This window comes from Erpetoichthys calabaricus, chromosome 8 (assembly GCF_900747795.2).
Source record: "Erpetoichthys calabaricus chromosome 8, fErpCal1.3, whole genome shotgun sequence".
In the NCBI taxonomy this organism is placed as follows: domain Eukaryota; kingdom Metazoa; phylum Chordata; class Cladistia; order Polypteriformes; family Polypteridae; genus Erpetoichthys; species Erpetoichthys calabaricus.
The window spans coordinates 84,338,969-84,360,602 of record NC_041401.2 but is presented as its reverse complement, the minus strand read 5'-3'; the positions used below and the strand labels follow the sequence as shown (position 1 = coordinate 84,360,602).

Below are 21,634 nucleotides of genomic sequence, written 5' to 3'. Positions count from 1 at the left end.
AGGTGTATTTACTTGTTAAATTAAATATAATATTGACCACTTTCAGTATTGTTAATTTGCTAACTATATTTCTACATGTGAAAACTTACACCAAGCTTAGAAACACTCAATCAATAAACCATTTGTTACCATCTTCCACATTCCACTGATTAAAAACTAGTTTTTTCTGTTAAAACATAGAATCAAATAGGATTGAGAATGTTATTTTATTGAAGGTTACGGGGTGAACATAAAACACTGATTTAACAATATCTAAAAAAAATCCCCAAACATACAAATTTGTTTTTTCTTCCTGCAATTATAATTGTCGGAAATATGAATCACAAAGGTCCTGTGATGGACTGCCACCCAGTCCTGAATGTTTTCCTGTCTTTTGCCCAGTGCTGCCAGTGTAGACTCCAGCCCTACTCCAATTCTGAATTAAATGGGTGGTTTGAATATGTTAGGTTATAAACAGCAGAAAGTAAAAATAACTTTTCAGAAAAATTCATGGCACCTTGGCTAAAGAGTAACACTGACACATCCCAGCACTTAGACCTCATTGAGAGTCCATACTGCAAAGTGACTTTCACTACTAACTATAGTTTCCTACTGGTGACTGTAAATTAACCCTGGTTAAGAGAAGGTTAAAGAGAGTACAAAGTGTGAGTGTGATTCTTGTCCACCAGCCTTGCTGCTGGGATACTGATCCTATTCAACTTTTCACAAACCGATGTTTTAAAATAATCAAAAGAGGCTTCAGCACACTAAGCAGACAACTAATCTGAAGAAAAAAGTAATCTCTTAATTTCTTACTCGGATAAAACCCAGCAGTTTTCTAATTCAAGCTGCCAATCAATTTTTAAAGGTAGGACTTTGTCCTTAGATGGCATCCAGCATGAATGACAAGACTATGCTACTCTCAACCTCCGCTGCTGCTTTTGATTGTCTTTTACAGTTTCAACATTATTTCCACTCAGCCAATTTGAAAATATCCCTGTTTTTTCATGTCAATGTTCACCATCATTGCCAAATGTGTAATTTTTCACTGCAAGTCTAATACTGCCCCCAAATTAATACTGAGCAAAATTAAACACTGGACACCAGAACAGAAAAAACAATTAGTAGTATGTATCATGTAATTCGGTTTGATAGTTCCTATTTTGAACACTAATTAAAATGTAAGGGATATTAAGTCGTCCAATGATATAGATTCTTTTAAATTGTGCAAAAGCAATAAAATCTATCAAACGTAGTTATCACTTGTTTGTATATATGAGGGTAATTAATATATAGTCTTTTTAGAAACATTTGTGATGGACAATGGAAGGTCCACACTCATTATACTCATGCTTGGTGATCCACATGTGCTGGAAGGTAGTAAGGGAGGCCAGGATGGAGCCTCCAATCCAGACTGAATATTTACGCTCTGGTGGAGAAATGATCTTTACTTTTATTGAGCTTGGAGCCATGGCTGTGATCTCCTTTTGCATCCTTTCTGAAATACCTGGATACATTGTAGTACCACCTGACAAAACAATGTTTGAGTAAAGATCCCTCCGGATATCAATATCGCATTTCATGATGGAGTTGAAGGTGGTCTCATGTATACCATACAATTCCATCCCCAGCAAGGAAGGTTGGAAGAGCGCTTCAGGGCATCTGAATCTCTCATTTACAATGGTGATGATCTGGCCATCAGGCAGCTCATATGTCTTCTCTTGAGTAGGCGTAGAGGCAGCAGTAGTCATCTCTTGATTAAAATCCAGTGCAACATAGCAGAGCTTCTCTTTAATATCACGAACAATTTCTCTTTCAGCTGAAGTGGTAAAGCTGTAGCCTCTCTCAGTTAAAATCTTCATGAGGTAATCAGTCAAGTCACAGCCAGCCAAGCACAAACGAACAATGGCATGAGGCAGAGAATATCCTTCAAAGATTGGCACAGTGTGGGTGACACCATCACCAGAGTCCATCACAATACCGGTGGTACGGCCAGAGGCATAAAGAGAGAGCACAGCCTGGATAGCAACATACATGGCTGGGGTATTGAAGGTCTCAAACATGACTTGTGTCATCTTTTCTCTGTTGGCTTTGGGGTTTAGTGGAGCCTCAGTAAGGAGGACAGGGTGCTCTTCTGGGGCAACACGTAGCTCATTGTGGAATGTGTGATGCCAGATTTTCTCCATGTCATCCCAGTTGGTAACAATGCCATGCATTATTGGATATTTCAAGGTCAGTATACCTCTCTTACACTGGGCCTCTTCACCAACATAACTTTCTTTTTGCCCCATGCCAACCATGATCCCTTGATGTCTTGGACGACCAACAATAGAAGGGAAAACCGCTCGAGGAGCATCATCACCAGCAAATCCTGCTTTACACATACCAGAACCATTATCAATGACCAGGGAGGTAATGTAATCTTGCATTGCAGGCTGTTAGTATCTAAATTTAAACAGCTTGGAAAATGAAATAACTGAGGATTGTGCTTTGCCTGTGTATCTTTGTAAACACTAACCAAAGGAGAAGAGAACAAGCAGAGCACAACTGCGGAATGACTCACATTGGAAACTGATGTAAGTACTTGTAATGATTCAAGCACAGCTCTGTGATTTCAAGTCTCACGAGAAGATTAGTGTCTCATGAAAGATTAATGAAATATTGTCAACTTTTAAAAAGCTTTTAAAAAGCTAAAGGCAAAGAAATACAAAGGTGTTTTAGTAAAACAATGTATACATCTGTCATTCTAAAACTGTATTAGTATTGAGACAGTAACTCTTTCTTTTTACAGAAATGTTAAAATGTTTATTGCTGTCTTAGCAGAATCTCTCATAGTAGCATTATGTTCTCTTTGAATCTTAATCGTTACGATGTAATTAATCATGAATGCATATAAATCTGTTCTTAAAACTAATATCACCATCATTTGCAAAATGAAATTATCAGCATTTACTGAAGAACAAATTGCACTTTATCAAATCTAAGAATATATAGATAATGGACAAAATGAACAAAAAATCTAAATAAAAAGAATTAAATTTTTTGCCTGGAATGATCATTTTAAATGGCTTGTATCTTTATTATGCTCTTTAAATAGTTCCTTGAACAATGACGTCCTGCAAATGTCATCCAAGGAAATTTACTATACAAAGGACAGAATTTCTCACTAAGTAATAAACTTAATCCTTCAAAATTGTTTTGAAATTACTGGCACTTAGTACTTTGAAGGAATCAATGAATAAAAACTTTACTATAATATACCATTCTGAAACCTGAGCAATTCAATTCAATAGTGGAGGCCCGTCACTTACTTCTGCAACATTTAGGGGTAAAACAGGAACCAGTGCTCAACGAGCCTTAGATCTCTGTGTTCACACTTGGGCACAGCAATATAGGACACCAATCAAGTCACTATGATAGTAGATCTAGCTAATTATATATTTAATTATGTGTCTCTGTCTTGGATCATCACCTAACAAACTGGTAACTCAACCATTATTTAAATTAAATCCATGTAGTGTTGCTCATATTCACACATACTCCCTGTTCTTATAGCCTGTTACAGCATACTGTACAGGTTCTTTGCATTAAACATACAGATGATTTGCAAATGTCAATCACTATTTGTGGGCAATGGTACAACATGATTTGGATGCTCCCAAAATGTCTTGGCTTGGCAAGTTAGTTAGTGGATGACTACTAAGTGATAGCAGGTATCCCTTTCACTTATGTCTGTTGATTAACTAACCCTCAGACAGTGACAGAAGAAAATACAATATATCCAATCAATAAACTGGTACACAAGGTGTAGGCATAGCTATACGGAAAATGTGTTTCACAAGATGTTTTCACAAATCATTGGGGTACTTCAGACACTTAAGCCTTGCTGCACTGTGATAGCTGTATATATAATGCTGCATAACTTTGCTATAAGGGGCCAGTGTTATCTTAAGTCAGAGGGTTTACTGTATATCAGGCTACACAGTTATTTGTATTGTCCACCAGTTTTAAATCAGAATACTTTGTTACCATTGTACTTGAGTTACCCCCCAATATATTCGAGAATTAAACACACTGTGAACTGTTTAAAGAAGTGTGGACATTTTTAATACATAATGGAATTTATTTACTTCATTCAAGGACTGTGGAAAAATGACTGATTACTGTATATCAAATATATTCACAAAATATATTCAGATAGCTCCCAGGTTATCCAGGTGGGCTCTAGAAGACAAACCCATCTTTAAAACTGTAGTTGAATTTTGCCTGGGCCAACACAGGTACATGGATGAAACTGACTGGCAAAGTTGTCATACTCCCATGTCTAATGATTGAGATTTACTGTGATGTGTAATGGGTATTGCACAGGATTAAATGCCACTGGGCCAAACTAATATTCACAGTTTAGAGAAAAGACAAAGCACTTTGTTAAAATGCCATTTTGTTTTGCCTGACTCAACATGGGTAACTGGATTAAACTGACTGGCAAAGCTGGCATACTACCATTGCTAATGAAAAAAATAATACTAATGTTTAATGGATAGTCTAAAGGGTTAAATGCTGTTGGACCACCCCAATTTTCACAGTTTTGAGGAAATACAGATGCCTTTGTTAAGTTGCAGTTGAGTTTTCTCAGGCGCAATGCAGGTTCCTGGGTCAAAGTAACTGGCAAAACTGGCATATTCTCAAGTCTAATTGATGGGATATACCGTTATGTTTAATGGGCTCAATTGTGTTAGACTACCTGAATTTTGAAAGTTTCGAGAAAAGACAGACGTCTTTGTTAAACTGCAATTGAATTTTTCCTGGCCAAATGCAGATTCCTTGGTGAAACTGACTGGCAAAGTTGTCATACACCTGTGTCTAATGAATACTGTAATTTGTAATGGGCACTGTAAAGGCTTAAATGGTGCTGGGCCAACTTAATCTTCCCAGTTTAGAGAAAAGACAGAATACTTAAGTTAAAATGCAGTTTAGTTTTGCCCAGCACAATGAGTTAAATAGACTGGCACAATTGGCACATTTCAAAGTCTAATGAAAAGAATTTGGCGTGATATTTAATGGGCACTGTAAAGTGTTATGTGTACCTGGATGAAATTCTAAAGTGTTATATGGCATGAGGCCATCTTAATTTTCACAGTTTTGAAAAAGACAGATGCCTTTGTGAAATTGCAGTTGAGTTTTACCTGGCTCAACATGGGTACCTGGGTGAAACTGAATGGCAAAATTATCATACTTCCATGTCTAATGAATGGGATTTATTGTAATGATTAACGGGCAATCTAAATGGTTAAATGAATTTGGGTCACTCAACTGCTTTTCTCTTGAGAGTAATGACAAGATTTCAATTCACTGATGTTTAGAAAGCATTCATTATTGGAACACATCTCTTTAGGTCAAACTGCAAACGTCTATGAGTTTGAGGTCAGGAATTTGACTTAGCCATTTTACACCCTTGATTCTCTTTTTTTATCCATTCGATTCTAGACTTGATGCCTACTTTTGATCATTGTTCTTGTTGAATCAACCAGTTTTTCTAAGGTTTAGTTGTTGAGCAGATGGCTTTACAATATTCTCTACATTTATATAAAGACGAGTTTGTATGGGACTCAGTAACTATGAGGCATCCAAGTTCTGTGTTAAAAACCCAAATCAGAGAACATTGTTTAAATAGTCTTGCGGTTTGTTCAGGTACAACTTTGCAAACATAAACTCTTCTGCCATATTTGTCTAGAGAAACAGGCTTTCTCCCAGGTATCTGCCCACAAAAGGCATACTGGTTTAATCTTTTTCTATCTGACGATAGACTCCTGAAATGTAACAGAGGCCATCAGTTTTGAATGTTTTTCCTTTAAAAATAATAATTGCGACCCTTTAAAGACCAATGAGCAGTTAACAGTTGTTTCACTAAAATCATGGCACATGCCTTGGTATTTCTGTGTCCTTAATGCCTTTTACTGAACAGACAAAGTTTCTGCCTTTACAATACTATATGTTGAGGTTGTAGCATTTAAGTAATTATCAACTAATCATGTACTTGATAAGCAGTGTATGGCTTTTTAGTACCTTTTTAAATGATGTGTAAGCAGTGAGGGTGGACAAACTTTTTCACAGATGGTTTCTGCATATTGTGACATATGCTAGTAAAGCATTTAACCAACCAGTGATAAGAACTTTCTGAAAACTGCAAGACTGTCAGTTGGGTCTCAATTATAAAACCATGCATTTGAAAAATGGTGTACTGATGTTTTTCAAATCACTGTATACACCGTGCACTTCAATGTGCATATGGCGTCATCTTTAACTGCAAGCAGAGACATCTTCATCACTAATTCCTCCTATCCATTTAATTCCAGAGACACATTTGCAGGTCTTTTTAGATATAAATTGCATGGTTTAAAATACCCGACTTCACAGGTTTTTTTTCCCCCCTGACAAAGGCCAGGTCAACATGCTACAAGTTACAGATGCTATGCCATCCAGCAACAAATTAGTAGACTACATAATGGTCAATTATAACAATTATTTTGGAATCATTTATATTCCAAACTTTACCTTAGGGAAAATAATATAGAATCGATAAATACAATAACAAGGTGCCACCCCAAAAACAATTTTATTTTTATTTGTTTAAAACTTGTTACATAATTGAATTCAGTGCACTAGGAACTGAATATGTGTTTATGAGTTGACACATTACCTCCAAATATGTGCACAATAGAGTAACTGGCTTATTAAAATTTTGCAATTTGTTAATGCTCTCACATCTATTTCTGCATTGAGCCATAGGCGATTGGAAAGGCTCCAGCTTCCTGTGGCATTTTAAGTATATACAGAGGAACAGAAAATAGACAGATGGATGTAAATTAACCTAATTATACTAAAATAGTTAACATTTTATAAAATCTGAAGTGTAGCTGGATATGTGTATTTCTTATACTGCACCACACTGTATGCTTCAAAAGATACTGAAGATTTACTATTTACCCTTATATTGTAAAACCATATACTTGTGATAATACAGTGCTGATGTGTTACATGTTCAATAAATACTACATGCCCAGTAACGGCCTATGGCATTTGCTAACCATTATATTCTAATTGCAAACTGACAACCTGAAAGCATCTTTCTACGCAAACTTGCATCATTTGAGTCATTATGACTGTGTCAATGGTTATGAATCATCAGAAAATTTGCAAGTTCAATGACCAGGTTACCTACAGTCTTTGCTATAACACACATGTAATATGTTCTAGAAAACTTATAGATTAAGCAGAGCTGTTGCTATGGATTCAATTGTGACCCTCAAGATCATTCCTTTATGACTAACATCTTACAACATGTTTTGCTTGCTCACTTTTCTGCTTTCCTGCAAAATTTCTTTAAAAGTGGTCAAACTGAATGATTTTCAACTTTCAGTATTCAGAGTTTGGTTATAAAATACAATCTTTTTTTTTTGAGAAAATGATTTTTTAAAAGAAAACAGTCATTACTATTAAAAAAATTATTGCCAATTCACTACCAAATGCAATATATTATTAGCAGATGACCCTACACAGTATGTCCTACAAAAATCCTTCAGTGATCAGGCATCTACAGAAATAAATATCATTGAACTTCTTTAGCCAAAACTTGTTTTGTTGGACCAGAAAGGTAAAATTCCATCCATCCATCCATCCATCCATCCATCCATCCATCCATCCATCCATCCATCCATCCATCCATCTTCTTCCGCTTATCCGAGATTGGATCGTGGGGGCAGTAGCTTGAGCAGAGATACCCAGACTTCCCTCTCCCCGGCCACTTCTTCTAGCTCTTCAGGGAGAATCCCAAGGCATTCCCAGGCCAGCCGAGAGACATAGTCCCTCCAGCGTGTCCTGGGTTTCCCTGGGGCCTCCTCCCGGTTAGACGTGCCTGGAACACCTCACCAGGGAGGTGTCCAGGAGGCATCCTGATCAGATGCCCGAGCCACCTCATCTGACTCTTCTTGATGCGGAGGAGCAGCGGACCCTGCGGAGGAAACTCATTTCAGCTGCTTGTATTTGTGATCTCGTTCTTTCGGTCACTACCCATAGCTCATGACCATAGACATACTCTTGACATACAGTTCCTTCAGAATAACCCCTACACCATTTCTCCTCCCATCCACACTGTGACAGAACAATTTGAATCCACTTTCGATCCACCTGGCCTTACTCCCCTTCCATTTAGTCTGTTGCATGCACAATACATCAACCTTCCTTCTCTCCATCACATCAGCCAACTCTCTTTCCTTATCAGTCATACTGCCAACATTCAAAGTTCTTACCCTCAGTTCCGCTCTCTTTACCTTTCTCCACTCCTCCTCCCTCCAGACATGTCTTCCCCCTCTTCTCCTTCCGCCAACAGTAGCTTAATTTCCGCCAGCACCCTGTTGACTAACAGTACTGGTGGCAGCCATTATTAACTCAGGCCTCGGCCGATCTGGTATGGAAGTCTACATTGTTGTCCGCATGTTGATCTGGAAAAATTTTACACCGGATGCCCTTCCTGGCATAACCTTCCCCATTTATCCAGGATTAGGACTAGCATGAAGAAATACACTGTTTTGTGCATCCTCTGTGGCTGTGTTATTCCTGTGAATGTTGTAAACATAAAAATAATAAAGATCCAAGATTATTAGAGAGTTTGGGCTTGTCAAAACTGAACTGTATCTTAACTAAGACATCTGTCTTGTATTAAAAGTGTGAAAATGAGGTTGACCCAATGCCATTTACCCCTTTAGAGTGCCTTTTAAACACTAAAGTGAATCCCATTCATTAGCTACAGGATAGTGTTAACTTTGCTACTTAATTTGACCGATGTACCCACATTGGGCTTGGCAAAACTTAATTGCAATTTAACAAAGACAGCAATCCTTTCTCAAAAACTTTGAAAATTATGTGGCTGAAGATAACTATTGCAATTATACTCTCCATTCCCATAGGAAGAGTAGAAAGGTATGTGGATAAGATGGCATCAAGCAGTGTCTGTCACTTAGTAACGTACTTGATGTCCACTTGGTGTATAGTAAGTGTAACATTGGCTTTAAGGTTTCTCTAAACCACATTGGTGAAATAAATTTTCTTGAAACTGTGGAGCAGCTGTAACTACCTACTGTATCTGTACACAAATATACTATTATGTAAACAAGATGTTTTGATTTTTGTTTTGGCTTTTGACTAATTCTCTGTTTTCCTTCCAAATGCCTTCAGGTTTGATTACCTTTTCACCAATGTTTGGAGGAAGGCCAGTCACTCACACTTGTACTTTCATTCAGATATCTTCCAACTCTTTTGGTTCAAGTGTCAGATTTAAAAAAAAACTGTAAAACTTGCATATGCACATAAACAGGCCTGAAATGAGCATATACAACTTTCCACACAAAATTTAGGATCTATAAAAGAAAGCAGATTGAGCAATTTTCATATATTTATGCCAACTTTCACCCTTCTGTATGCGACATTATGGAGAAAGTGGCAAATGATGACACCCATGATAAAGTAGGAAATTGCAGTCAAACCAGCTAAATAATCAAAATAACCAAACTGTTACTGTAATGTGCACTGATGTGAGAAATATATCACACCTCAAAAGTGATGAGCATGATGCACAGTTTCCTCAGTTAATATTGGCTTTCTGTTGTCAATTATTGTATTAAGTAAAAATACATGTGGGATTCACTCCCTGTGTGCAGAAAGCTATAAACCACATGCTCTATACTCTATTCATAACCTAATGGTTTGACACAGCATGGCACTGCTTAAAGAAATGTGAATAGTCATATATAAAGGGAATTAACTTTTGGGGACCAACAGAATTTTTTTCCCATGATGATGACTGGCTACTGAGTCAATTTAGACTTCCACTTCCAAGATCCATTCTCTTTGAACTAAGTGCTGAATTTTTCCCAGCAATAGAAAGACAGACACCTGTTCATATCCAGGTTTTAACAACAGTTGGCGTTCTGGAAACAGGCACCTACAGGAGGGAACTGGCTGACAGGTCAGGAATATCCCAGCCAAGCTTCAGTTTCATCATACCCACTGTGCTGGAAACCATATACCAACTGATGAGGCACTACATTGAGTTTACATATGGTGTGGGTGTACAAGCTGGCATAAAAAAGCAATTTGCAGAACTGACTTGTTTTTCTAATGTAATCAGAGTAATTGAGAGGACCTAGTGAGAATGAAGTGTTTTTTTAACACTAAGTGTTATGAAGGAAAGGGATCCCAAGTCCAGAAGAAAATCCAAAAATGATCACTAGAGGGTATATAATCTCTTAACCTTGGCTTCTAATGAGGATGTAAAAAATCTTCCATCCATCAATTTTCCACCCCGCTGAATCCAAACACAGGGCCATGGGGGTCTGCTGGAGCCAATCCCAGCCAACACAGGGCACAAGGCAGGAACCAATCCCAGGCAGGGTGCCAACCCACCGCAGGACACACACAAACACACCCACACACCAAGCACACACTAGGGACAATTTAGAATTGCCAATCCACCTAACCAGCATGTCTTTGGAAGGAAACTGGAGTGCCCGGAGGAAACCCACACAGACACGGGGAGAACATGCAAACTCCACACAGGGAGGACCCGGGAAGCGAACCCGGGTCCCCAGGTCTCCCAACTGCGAGGCAGCAGCGCTACCCACTGCGCCACCGTGCCGCCCGTAAAAAATCTTTGTAAGTAAAAACATTTATTTTAGCAAAAAAATGATGTTAAACAAAAATAAGCTCACAAAGACACGGAAAGCAATACCTTCAAAATAGGAAAACCAGAGAGAAACAAAGTCACAATACACTATACAAAGAATAGTCGAAAAAAAAAGAACGAAAGAAGTCAAAAATAATTAAAAGAGCAAAATGGAGAGTAGCAGTCACCACCACCATGAACAAATTTAATGAACCACAAAGGACTGTGGGTTTCCTCAGCCTTTAAAGGGCTGAGGGCAATACCCTGCAGTGATGGAAAGTTAGCCCCATCTCTTGGGGAGCCACCCACAAAACACAGGTAACATAGCAGAATATACATTGATACATAAAAAATAAATAACCCCCACAGGTACTATTTCAGAAATGAACAAAACAGACACAAGTTAGACATCTGAACCCCAGATTTATATTCCATTAAGGCCAATACTCTTTAAACTCAAAAATCACAAAAGAAATATTTATCTTTTTAAACAGCTGCTTTAGCTTTGTCTCAAAGTCCATTAAGGAAAAAGAAAAGTATCAAAGATTATGGTCAACACAATTAATGTAATAAAAATATTTATGTAGATTTTAGTATTGATCCAATTTATAAATGTTATAATTATCCAATACCTAGCAAGAGGCAGTGCACAGTTGACCACATAACCTCACATATACCCACACTCGCTTATCCAACAAGCTATTAATTTTCAAACTTGCTTAATCTATTTCAGGGTTTCATGGACAAAAAGCTGTCATGGCAACACTGTCCACTGGAATTGAACCAATAAGTGATTTACCTTTAAACATTCATTCACACTCCTGCACACAGCTACATGGGATCAGAATCAGTGGTTTACCCAGAAATCAATTTTAGAGGTGGATTATAATTACTGTGATTAGTGGTCTGTCATGAAATGCATACATGGTCTACACCCTAAATTCCCCTTCTTCTGAGGAAGCAATATAGATACAATTATAAAGCCCTATCTGTACAAACCCACTTTCTTTGGAAGTAAACACGACATGGTCAATATTACACATTTGACTACCAGGTGTGGTTTAATTATGATTGCTTATAAATACTATCATGGATAAAGCCTTCTCTGAAATCATTTGTGAAACATAAATTTCATTGCAGAAACATTCTTTAAAGTGGACAAGGTAGGAGCAGGTTATTTTATTATTAAGAAAAATTTTAAAAATCAAACTCTCTAATAAAAAAGTCAAATGTATTTTCAATATATATTTTTTTTTTTGCAGATGTTCTTCCAGACTGGGCTGTTTCTTTACACTCTGATTCTTTGGGCTAGAATTAGGTGCTCCAATGCTGGAAGGTCTCACAGGATTGTGTTACAGTATTTGTAATAATCAGAAAATATTTGCTTGTTTTGTTCAGTTAAGCATATTACTAGAAAGTGTATTCAATTTGAAGTAATATTTCAGTTTGGCATAGATTGTATTTTAAAGCAAGTGGAATAAGAACTCAAATAATAAATGATTTGAATAAGATGATGGTTTGTTATACATTTGTTTACATGAAATAACTGATGTAACTAGGATAAATTGTTACTGATAAAGTCCTTATTCTTTATGCATATCACAACTTCAGCTTTGTTAATGGTAATCCATAAATATTTAAGAAACTCTGAGTACAAGCTTCTGTGTCTATTTCAAAACATCCCCATAAACATTAACAAATCATTTTTTAAGAAATTAGACTGAATCATAACCTCATTTATTTGGAATTCGATATATCCACACATCCAAAGGAGGACCCTACAACTACCTAAATCAGAAGGTGGTATGGCTCTACCTAAAAACCTGGACACTAACAAAAATAAATGAACACACACTAGCTTGGCATCCAATAGAAATTAAATTCTGCAGTACCTCTATATTCCTTACTTTTTACACCAGTAAATACATGTTATCGTCAATATACTAAACCCAATTATCCTTCATTCATTCAGAATATGAAACCAATGTAGGAAGCACTTCAAGTTATTGAATATTTTATCTGCGGCACACTTACATGATAACCACCTTTTCCCACCCTCTGAAAATTACTGTTTTTAATGTTTGGAAATGTATGGGATTAAATCATTTAGAGATTTGTATATAAATAATGTCTTTGCATCCTATGAACAATTACATTCTAAATTTAGTTTTCCATTAACACAAATTTTCCACTATCTCCAAATTAGAAACTTTGCTAAACAAATTCTGCCCAATTTTCCTCATCTTCTATCTAGTTCTATTCTAGAAGATATATTGATCAGTCTTGAAGACTCAGACACCATTTCTATAATATATAAAGCCATTTTAAAGTCCCTTCCTTTTAAAGATCCCAAAGTACAGTGTGAAAAGGATCTCTTACTCAACATTTCAGAAAAAGAGTGTGAGGAAGCCATGCAAATAATTTACACTAGCTCAATATGCGCAAAGCATCTAATTATTCAACTTAAATTTTTTTTATCGAGCACATCTGTTTCATTTACAATTGTCCAAAATGTTTCCAGGGCAAGATCCAACCTGAAAACATTGCAATTGAGCTCCAGCTTCATGAGGCCACATGGTTTGGGTGTGTCATTCTGGACAAAAAATTTTAAAAGCCTATCAGACAGCCTTGGTGTCACAATCAATCCAAATCCATTACCAGCTATGTTTGATGTACTCCCAAGTGGGCTTAAAGTGGAGAAGGACTAACAAAGTGCAATTGCCTTTATTTCACGATTAGCACGTAGACCTATCCTGCTCAACTAGAAGAATCCTAACCCACCTCTGTTAAGGCAGTGGGAAACCGATGTTATATACTATTTGAAATTGGAAAAAAATAAAATTCTCTCTTAAAGGATCTGTTGAAAACGTTTTTTAAAACCTGGCAGGATCTAATCAATAATGTTTTAGAATAAGCACTTATATTTGGGAGAAAGACTCCTTTCCCACTATACTACTCTCAAAAGTTTTACTCTGGCTGATAGCCTTTCTCTCTTTCTCATGAGTGGGGGTTGAATTGAATTGGGTAGTTTATTACCTATTCCTTTATAACCCAGCCACAGGGGATGCACAAACCAGTGTGTTTCTTTGTGCTGGTCCCAACCCTGGATAAATGGTAAGGGTTACATCAGGAAGGGCATCCGGTGTAAAATTTTGCCAAATCAATATGCAGACAAAAATACAAATTTTCATACCGGATTGGTCGAGCCCCAGGTTAACAACAACCGCCACCAGTACTGTTAGCCAACAGGGTGCTGGGGGAAATTGGGCTACTGTTGGCTGAAGAAGAAGAAGGAGAAGAAGAGGGGGGAGATGTGTCCGGAGGCAGGAGGAGAGGAGGAAAGTAAAGAGAGTGGAACTGAGGGTAGGAACTTTGAATGTTGGCAGTATGACTGGTAAGGGGAGAGAGTTTGCAGATATGATGGCGAAAAGGAAGGTTGATATATTGTGCGTGCAAGAGACTAAATGGAAAGGGAGTAAGGCCAGGTGGATCTGAAGTGGATTCAAATTGTTCTGTCATGGTGTAGATGGGAGGAGAAATGGGGTATGAGTTATTCTGAAGGAACAGTATGTCAAGAGTGTTTTGGATGTGAAAAGAGTGTCAGACAGAGTAGTGATCATGAAGCTGGAAATTGGAGGTGTGATGATGAATGTTGTTATTGCATATGCACAGCAAGTTGGGTGTGCAATGGTTGAGAAAGATTTTTGGAGTGAGTTGGATGAAGTTATGAACAATGTACCCAAGGGACAGAAAGTGGTGATTGGAGCGGATTTCAATGGGCATGTTGGTGAAGGGAACAGTGGAGACGAGGAGGTGATGGGTAGGTATGGTGTCAAGGAGAGGAATGAAGAAGGTGAGAGGATAGTGGATTTTGCCAAAAGGATGGACATGGCTGTGGTGAATACGTATTTTAAGAAGAGGGAGGAACATAGGGTTACCTACAAGAGTGGAGGAAGATGCTCACAGGTAGATTACATCCTATGCAGAAGAATTGATCTGAAGGAGATTGAAGACTGCAAAGTGGTGGCAGGGGAAAATGTAGTTAAGCAGCATAGGATGGTGGTCTGTAGGATAATGTTGGAAATCAAGAAGAGGAAGAGAGTGAGGGCAGAGCCAAGGATCAAATGGTGGAAGTTGAAAAGGAAGACTGCAATGTTGAGTTTAAGGAGGAGGTGAGACACAGCACTGGGTGGCAGTGAAGAGTTACCAGACAGATGGGAAACTACAGCAGATGTAGTAAGGGTGACAGCAAGAAGGGTACTTGGTGTGACATCTGGAAAGAGAAAGGAGGAAAAGAAAACCTGGTGGTGGAATGAGGAAGTACAGGAGAGTATACAGAGGAAGAGGATGGCAAAGAAGAAGTGGGATAGTGAGAGAGATGCAGAAAGTAGACAAGAGTACAAGGAGATAAGGCACAAGGTGAAGAGAGAGGTGGTGAAGGCTAAAGAAAAGGCGTATGATGAGTTGTATGAGAGGTTGGACACTAAGGAGGGAGAAAAGGACCTGTACCAATTGGCTAGACAGAGGAACCAAGCTGGAAAAGATATGCAGCAGGTTAGGGTGATAAAGGATAAAGATGGAAATGTACTCACAAGTGAGGAGAGTGTGTTGAGCAGATGGAAATAGTACTTTGAGAGGCTCATGAATAAAGAGAGAGAGAAGAGGTTAGATGATGTGAAGATAGTGAATCAGGAAGTGCAGCAGATTAGCAAGGAGGAAGTAAGGACAGCTATGAAGAGGATGAAAAATGGAAAGGCTGTTGGTCCAGATGACATACCTATGGAAGCATGGAAGTGTTTAGAAGAGATGGCAGTGGAGTTTTTAACCAGATTGTTTAATGGAATCTTGGAAAGTGAGAGGATGCCTGAGGAGTGGAGAAGAAGTGTACTGGTGCCGATATTTAAGAATAAGGGGGATGTGCAGGACTGCAGTAACTACAAGGGAATAAAATTGATGAGCCACAGCATAAAGTTATGGGAAAGAGTAGTGGAAGCTAGGTTAAGAAGTGAGGTGATGATTAGTGAGCAGCAGTATGGTTTCATGCCAAGAAAGAGCACCACATATGTAATGTTTGCTCTGAGGATATTGATGGAAAAGTTTACAGAATGCCAGAAGGAGTTGCATTGCGTCTTTGTGGACCTGGAGAAAGCATAAGACAGGGTGCCTCAAGAGGAGCTGTGGTATCGTATGAGGAAGTCGGGAGTGGCAGAGAAGTACGTAAGAGTTGTACAGGATATGTACGAGGGAAGTGTGACAGTGGTGAGGTCTGCAGTAGGAGTGACGGATGCATTCAAGGTTGAGGTGGGATTACATCAGGGATCGGTGCTGAGCCCTTTCTTATTTGCAATGGTGATGGACAGGTTGACAGATGAGATTAGACAGGAGTCCCCTTGGACTATGATGTTTGCTGATGACATTGTGATCTGTAGCGATAGTAGGGAGCAGGTTGAGGAGACCCTGGAGAGGTGGAGATATGTTCTAGAGAGGAGAGGAACGAAGACCAGTAGGAACAAGACAGAATACATGTGTGTGAATGAGAGGGAGGTCAGTGGAATGGTGAGGATGCAGGGAGTAGAGTTGGTGAAGGTGGATGAGTTTAATACTTGGGAACAACAGTATAGAGTAATGGGGATTGTGGAAGAAAGGTGAAAAAGAGAGTGCAGGCAGGGTGGAATGGGTGGAGAAGAGTGTCAGGAGTGATTTGTGATAGACGGGTATCAGCAAGAGTGAAAGGGGAGGTCTACAGGTCGGTAGTGAGACCAGCTATGTTATATGGGTTGGAGATGGTGGCACTGACCAGGAAGCAGGAGACAGAGCTGGAGGTAGCAGAGTTAAAGTTGCTAAGATTTGCACTGGGCGTGACAAGGATGGATAGGATTAGAAATGAGTACATTAGAGGGTCAGCTCAAGTTGGATGGTTGGAAGACAAAGTCAGAGAGGCGAGATTGCGTTGGTTTGGTCTTGTGCAGAGGAGAGATGCTGGGTATATTGGGAGAAGGATGCTAAGGATAGAGCTGCCAGGGAAGAGGAAAAGAGGAAGGCCTAAGCGAAGGTTTATGGATGTGGTGAGAGAGGACATGCAGGTGATGGGTGTAACAGAGCAAGATGCAGAGGACAGAAAGATATGGAAGAAGATGATCCGCTGTGGCAACCCCTAACAGGAGCAGCCGAAAAAAGAAGAAGAAGATTACCTATTCCTTTATGTTGCACTGGAATCAAAACCAAGCTTTTAAAACAGTGAAGTAATATATCACTTAATATTAACTCCTAAAGTCTTTCCTTAAATTACCTTTGAAAGGTTTATTAACTGAAACATGGAGTGAACCTGGCATGGTAATTAGCACCAAAAATGCACGGTCTCACATTATTATCGAAGAGTGCCTCCTTGCTCTTTTCTTTTTCAGAGAAGATTCTCCCGTTTTGCCTATTATAGTTATTATTTAAAGTTCAAGCTCAGTGTTTTGAAACAATGGCAAAAGTAATATCTAGATTCTGAATATTACAACATTTTAAAATTCAGAATTCAGTATCAAAGAAGACTTTGCCTGTTAATAAGAAAACTGAATCACTGTTATACGTTATGTAGAAGGGCAGTGTCAAGTACTGAAGCAGATGCTTTTATATTATTGTTTAGAGGGGATTGATATGCAGAGCCAGGTTAGTTAAAGGTTAATAGTTAAATGAGGCATATATGTTTTACAGGTTCTAATTGTCTCTTTCATTTAACATTGTTTTGTCAAAAATATTTTACATATAAAATAGATATATATATATACAATGAAAAGCACCATTACCATTTTGAACCACATGAAAATGTTTACCAGTTGACTTGAGTCTATTCTATGTCCTTGGAGTATTTAATACTTGATCTAGCTACCTTTGTGAGATGCAAGTCGGTAGTCCCTTAAAGTAATAGCATTAATGGGGATACTGAACAGATTTTGATGTTAACTTAATACACACTCAACTCATAGTATTTTCAAAAGTGATAAAAAGCAAGATTTCAATTTGAAGAAATGTGGTGGTTGAGATGGAATAGTAAAGCTTTGCAACACTTAAGACACATTGAAAAGTAAACAAAATGATTTTGTGAGCCAAAAAACTGCTAATTGGACTTTTTTGTTGTAAAAAGAACATTTGGGATGAAGCTTCATACCCGCAGCATGCAAAGATGTGTTGGAATTTTGGAAGAAACAGAGAATTTGGCTAGTGCCTACATTCCCATGTAGAATTTATACTGTGAACAAAAATAATTTACAATGGATAAATGTGAAATGGATAAAGGTGGAAGTCTGGATCTAACTTTTCACTGAAGTTATACAGTAATAAGAACTCTCTTTAAAATCCTGTAAACTGTAATTTTTCAAGAATGCTGTTATGAAACTATTCAATTTCCTCTGTCTTGTGCAAAAATAATAATTAAAGTTAATTACAGATGAACAGACAACAAAGATAACACAAGGGTATTTTTTTTTTGTTTTAAAGGCAATTCTGCATGCAAGTTTGACTTCAGGAGTTTGTTGTGGCTCAAAGTAACTTTTACTGGTAATATAAATATAACAGTTTTATATAGGGCATTAGTCCATTGCCGACACCACTCACGCACCAACCCATATGGCCCAGTTTGGAATTTCCAGTTAAACTGACACACACTTTTAGGAATGTGTTAAGAAAACCAGTATACCCTGGGAAAAACTTGAGGATGTGTATAGAATGTGTAAACTTCGTGTGGACAGTGACTAGGAGAAGGATCTGAACCCAGGAAGCTGGATCCATGGGGCAGCATCTATCTACTGTACCACTATATCGCTTTCTTTACATTTATAATCAATATTAAACAATATTCAATGTTTCCACAAATGTTTGTCCTTTGTTTTTAGCTTGTTTTAACAATCCTGGTGATTTTTCGGACAGGTTGGAAACATTTAGTTATGTTGGCCAGAGTTGCAAGGATATAAAGGAGAGATACGGAGTTCAAACAGGTATGGAGAAATGATTTTATTTTTTTATCATGACCAGTTATGTGGTAGACTTAAAGACCAGATTGCTTTTGAAGAATTAGAAGCTGCTTATAAATTAAAATGTAAAAAAATTAACAAAACAAAAATCACTTAATATCATCGAGTTCCTTATTATCAATGAAAGGAGCTTTTTTTAGGGTTTGATTTAGACTTTGTTTGTTATTACAATATTTGTTGCTAAGGTGTGTTTACATAGAATTTCTCCAGTTTGCTTATTATTTCTACCTACATATCAGGTAGATAGTTTTTTCCACTATGATTTTGTATACAGAGCTTTTGCGAGAATTCTGTTTACATCCTGTTCAATAGCAATCACTTATTACTTATTTATGATGCTCTATCATGTTCCTCCTAACGTTAACACAGCATGCATTGGTTAGAACAGGAAGACAATGTGGAATTCAACTTGTTCAACAGGACAACACTATTTGTCTGTTGTTTTAAATACAGTACATGTCTACAGTATTTTCTAAGTGTAAGTATGTAGAGTTTGGATGATGAGTTTAATTGAAAGTACACAATGTACAAAGTAAAACAAGAATCAGTTTGTCAGACTAAATAGTTATGTACAGCATCATAAAACAGTTATTTAATATTGTAACATGGAAAATATATATCACATAATATTTAGGATTTTGATAACCTCTAGTATTGAATTTTACTGTAATGAATTTACCCAATGAAAATTTTTGTCTTTTGTTTGTCTTATGATTAATGAAACAAAGCATAGTCTGTGAGTTCAAACATTTGTGTTGAATTTCTGTCCTCTCAATGCAGTTACAGCAGTAACTGGCTTGTTGTCATACTAATTAAAACTAAAATTAGTATACATTTATTTATATAACTCATGCCCAAATGTGGATATATATTTAAAAATTGTCAAATTTAGGAAAATTGGTGACTTTGTTATCTGTGTCACTACTGATCTATGAATTACTGTATGTATTAAGAAATGCAGATGAGAAAGGAACTAAAAACCAAACATTGAAGAAATGTTTTTGATATATGACAAAAAAATATTTAGCCTTCATATTCATTTTTAATAGTAAAGCATAATGTTTTAACTATTCTATCTATGTTTTTCAGATGGACATTATTATTTAAAGTCTAAAACAGGAATCATTTATGAAACCTACTGCGACATGACCACTGATGGTGGAGGCTGGACTCTAGTTGCCAGTGTTCATGAGAACAATATGCATGGAAAGTGCACTGTTGGAGACCGCTGGACCAGTCAGCAAGGGTGTTCGAGTGTTTTTCCTGACGGAGATGGTAACTGGGTTAACAAAGTTACCTTTGGAAACGTTGAGGGGGCAACAGGAGATGACTACAAGGTGAGACCTCTTTGGTTTAGTTCTGACATTATTTGAAATAATTATTGAATCCCCACCCATCATTTACCTATTTCGTGTCCAGATAAAGTTGACTTGACATTACAGATAAGGCAAAATAAACCTCAATTGTCTCTATACAAACTTCGCTTTATGCATATCACCCTTTATCAATAACATCTCTGGTATAATTGTTAGTTTGTCCCAAATCTGTTTCTTCTCACTCACCCTTTGAGGTGAGATCCATACTTGCCATATCATTTGACATGAAAACAGTCAGTGTCTTTAAGCATACTCACTATGCAATTAGTAACTTGTGAAGTTTGTATTTGCATCCACCAGTGAAACAGTCATGGCGCTCTGCACCTGCAATTAGTGAAGAGTTCTAAACAAAAATAAACTGAATTGAATTTGACACCACCCAAAACAATGTTTACTTTGGTCTCAGGACTTGGACCTCATCAGCTCCACCTCAATCCTGGTGCGCCTCTTCACCCAATCATCTTCTGCTTTTCACTCCAAACACCTAAAACATCTGAAAAGGTTCCTCCTCAGTAGAACGCCTTTTACCTCCATACCCAGTCTCTCTCTTAACTCGGCATTCAACTATCTCTTACTCTTTGGCACGCTATACATCTACTTTATCATTCTCATCTCTGTTCTTTCCAGCATTCTCATCTCTATTTGGCTTTTATAGGCTCCCACTCCATAAAACATTCTACTTCTCACACAGCTTTCATTAACTTTTCACTTTGATGTTAGAGAGGTTTCTTTAGAAGTCACCCTTGATGTCACTGATGTGCATATACCATGGTCTGCAAGTAACACTCAACATAAGTGCCTGAATTTCACTACTTTCTCCAATGATACAGTATCTAAATTTAAACTTACTATCACTACCAAGGTTGTGAAGTCTGAGTTGAGGAATCTATTTTTTGACAGAGTTAGAGAGGGATCAGAATGTTTCAACTCTGATTCCAACTCCAGCACTCGAGTCTCAAGTGCTTTAATAAACAGGACTGTACAGTAATACCAATATTGAAATCTGTCAGTTGTTCAGTGACTAACACACTAAAAAATACATACACACTGATATGCTACCTGCAGAGATAAGCTGGTTTAAACTAAACTAAACTACTTTACAGGAATGTTGACACCAGCACCAAACTAAGCGACAGCAGTTATTCAGGGGTTGCTACAGGATTTAAGCTAAACAGCACAAGTAAGACATGCAGCTCCAGAGTATACAATATGTATGTTATAAACACATTAGAGCTGTATGCAGGACTGTATTTTAATCTTGTTCTCATAAATATTCTGATTGCTCCCATATGCTGCACCATTTTTTTTTTAAAGAACTTGGTCCTATTTCTTAAGTAAATAAATAAGAAAGGTGTTTAAAATCTGTTCACAGAGGATTTCTATTTTAATGGAAATTACAGGGACATATTGGCTGCTTGAACTTTATAAATGACTGTCTGCACTAAATTTGTTGGGGGAAAAAAACTGCAAGCCATCTATCATATTTTATAGTTGTGTCAACAATGTTTTGAGCAAGCTGTACAAACCGTTTAGCAGCTGCA

At 37.5% G+C, this 21,634-nt stretch overlaps 2 protein-coding genes across 3 annotated transcripts in view; one reads left to right on the top strand and one right to left on the bottom strand.

The window, feature by feature from the left end:
• Window positions 1–1,262: 1,262 nt before the first annotated feature.
• On the bottom strand, window positions 1,263–2,408 carry LOC114655778 (actin). 2 transcript variants are annotated; one of them, XM_051930836.1, is made up of 2 exons: window positions 1,801–2,408; window positions 1,263–1,608 (listed from the first exon to the last, which is right to left on the bottom strand). In XM_051930836.1, exons 1-2 carry the CDS (start codon window positions 2,406–2,408, stop codon window positions 1,281–1,283), a joined length of 936 nt encoding a protein of 311 aa, XP_051786796.1. In that variant the 3' UTR covers window positions 1,263–1,280. The 2 variants fall into 2 exon arrangements, with proteins under 2 accessions (XP_051786796.1, XP_028662835.1); XM_028807002.2 differs by having other exon boundaries at window positions 1,263–2,408.
• A 16,151-nt stretch (window positions 2,409–18,559) lies between these two features.
• The window catches only part of LOC114656701 (intelectin-2-like), a 33,506-nt gene continuing 30,431 nt past the window's right edge, over window positions 18,560–21,634 (top strand). Inside the window, exons 1-2 of the mRNA XM_028808329.2 lie at window positions 18,560–18,681; window positions 19,807–20,054. Coding sequence (XP_028664162.2) covers window positions 19,863–20,054 — 192 coding nt within the window. The 5' untranslated portion in view covers window positions 18,560–18,681; window positions 19,807–19,862. The remainder of the gene's footprint in view (window positions 18,682–19,806; window positions 20,055–21,634) is intronic.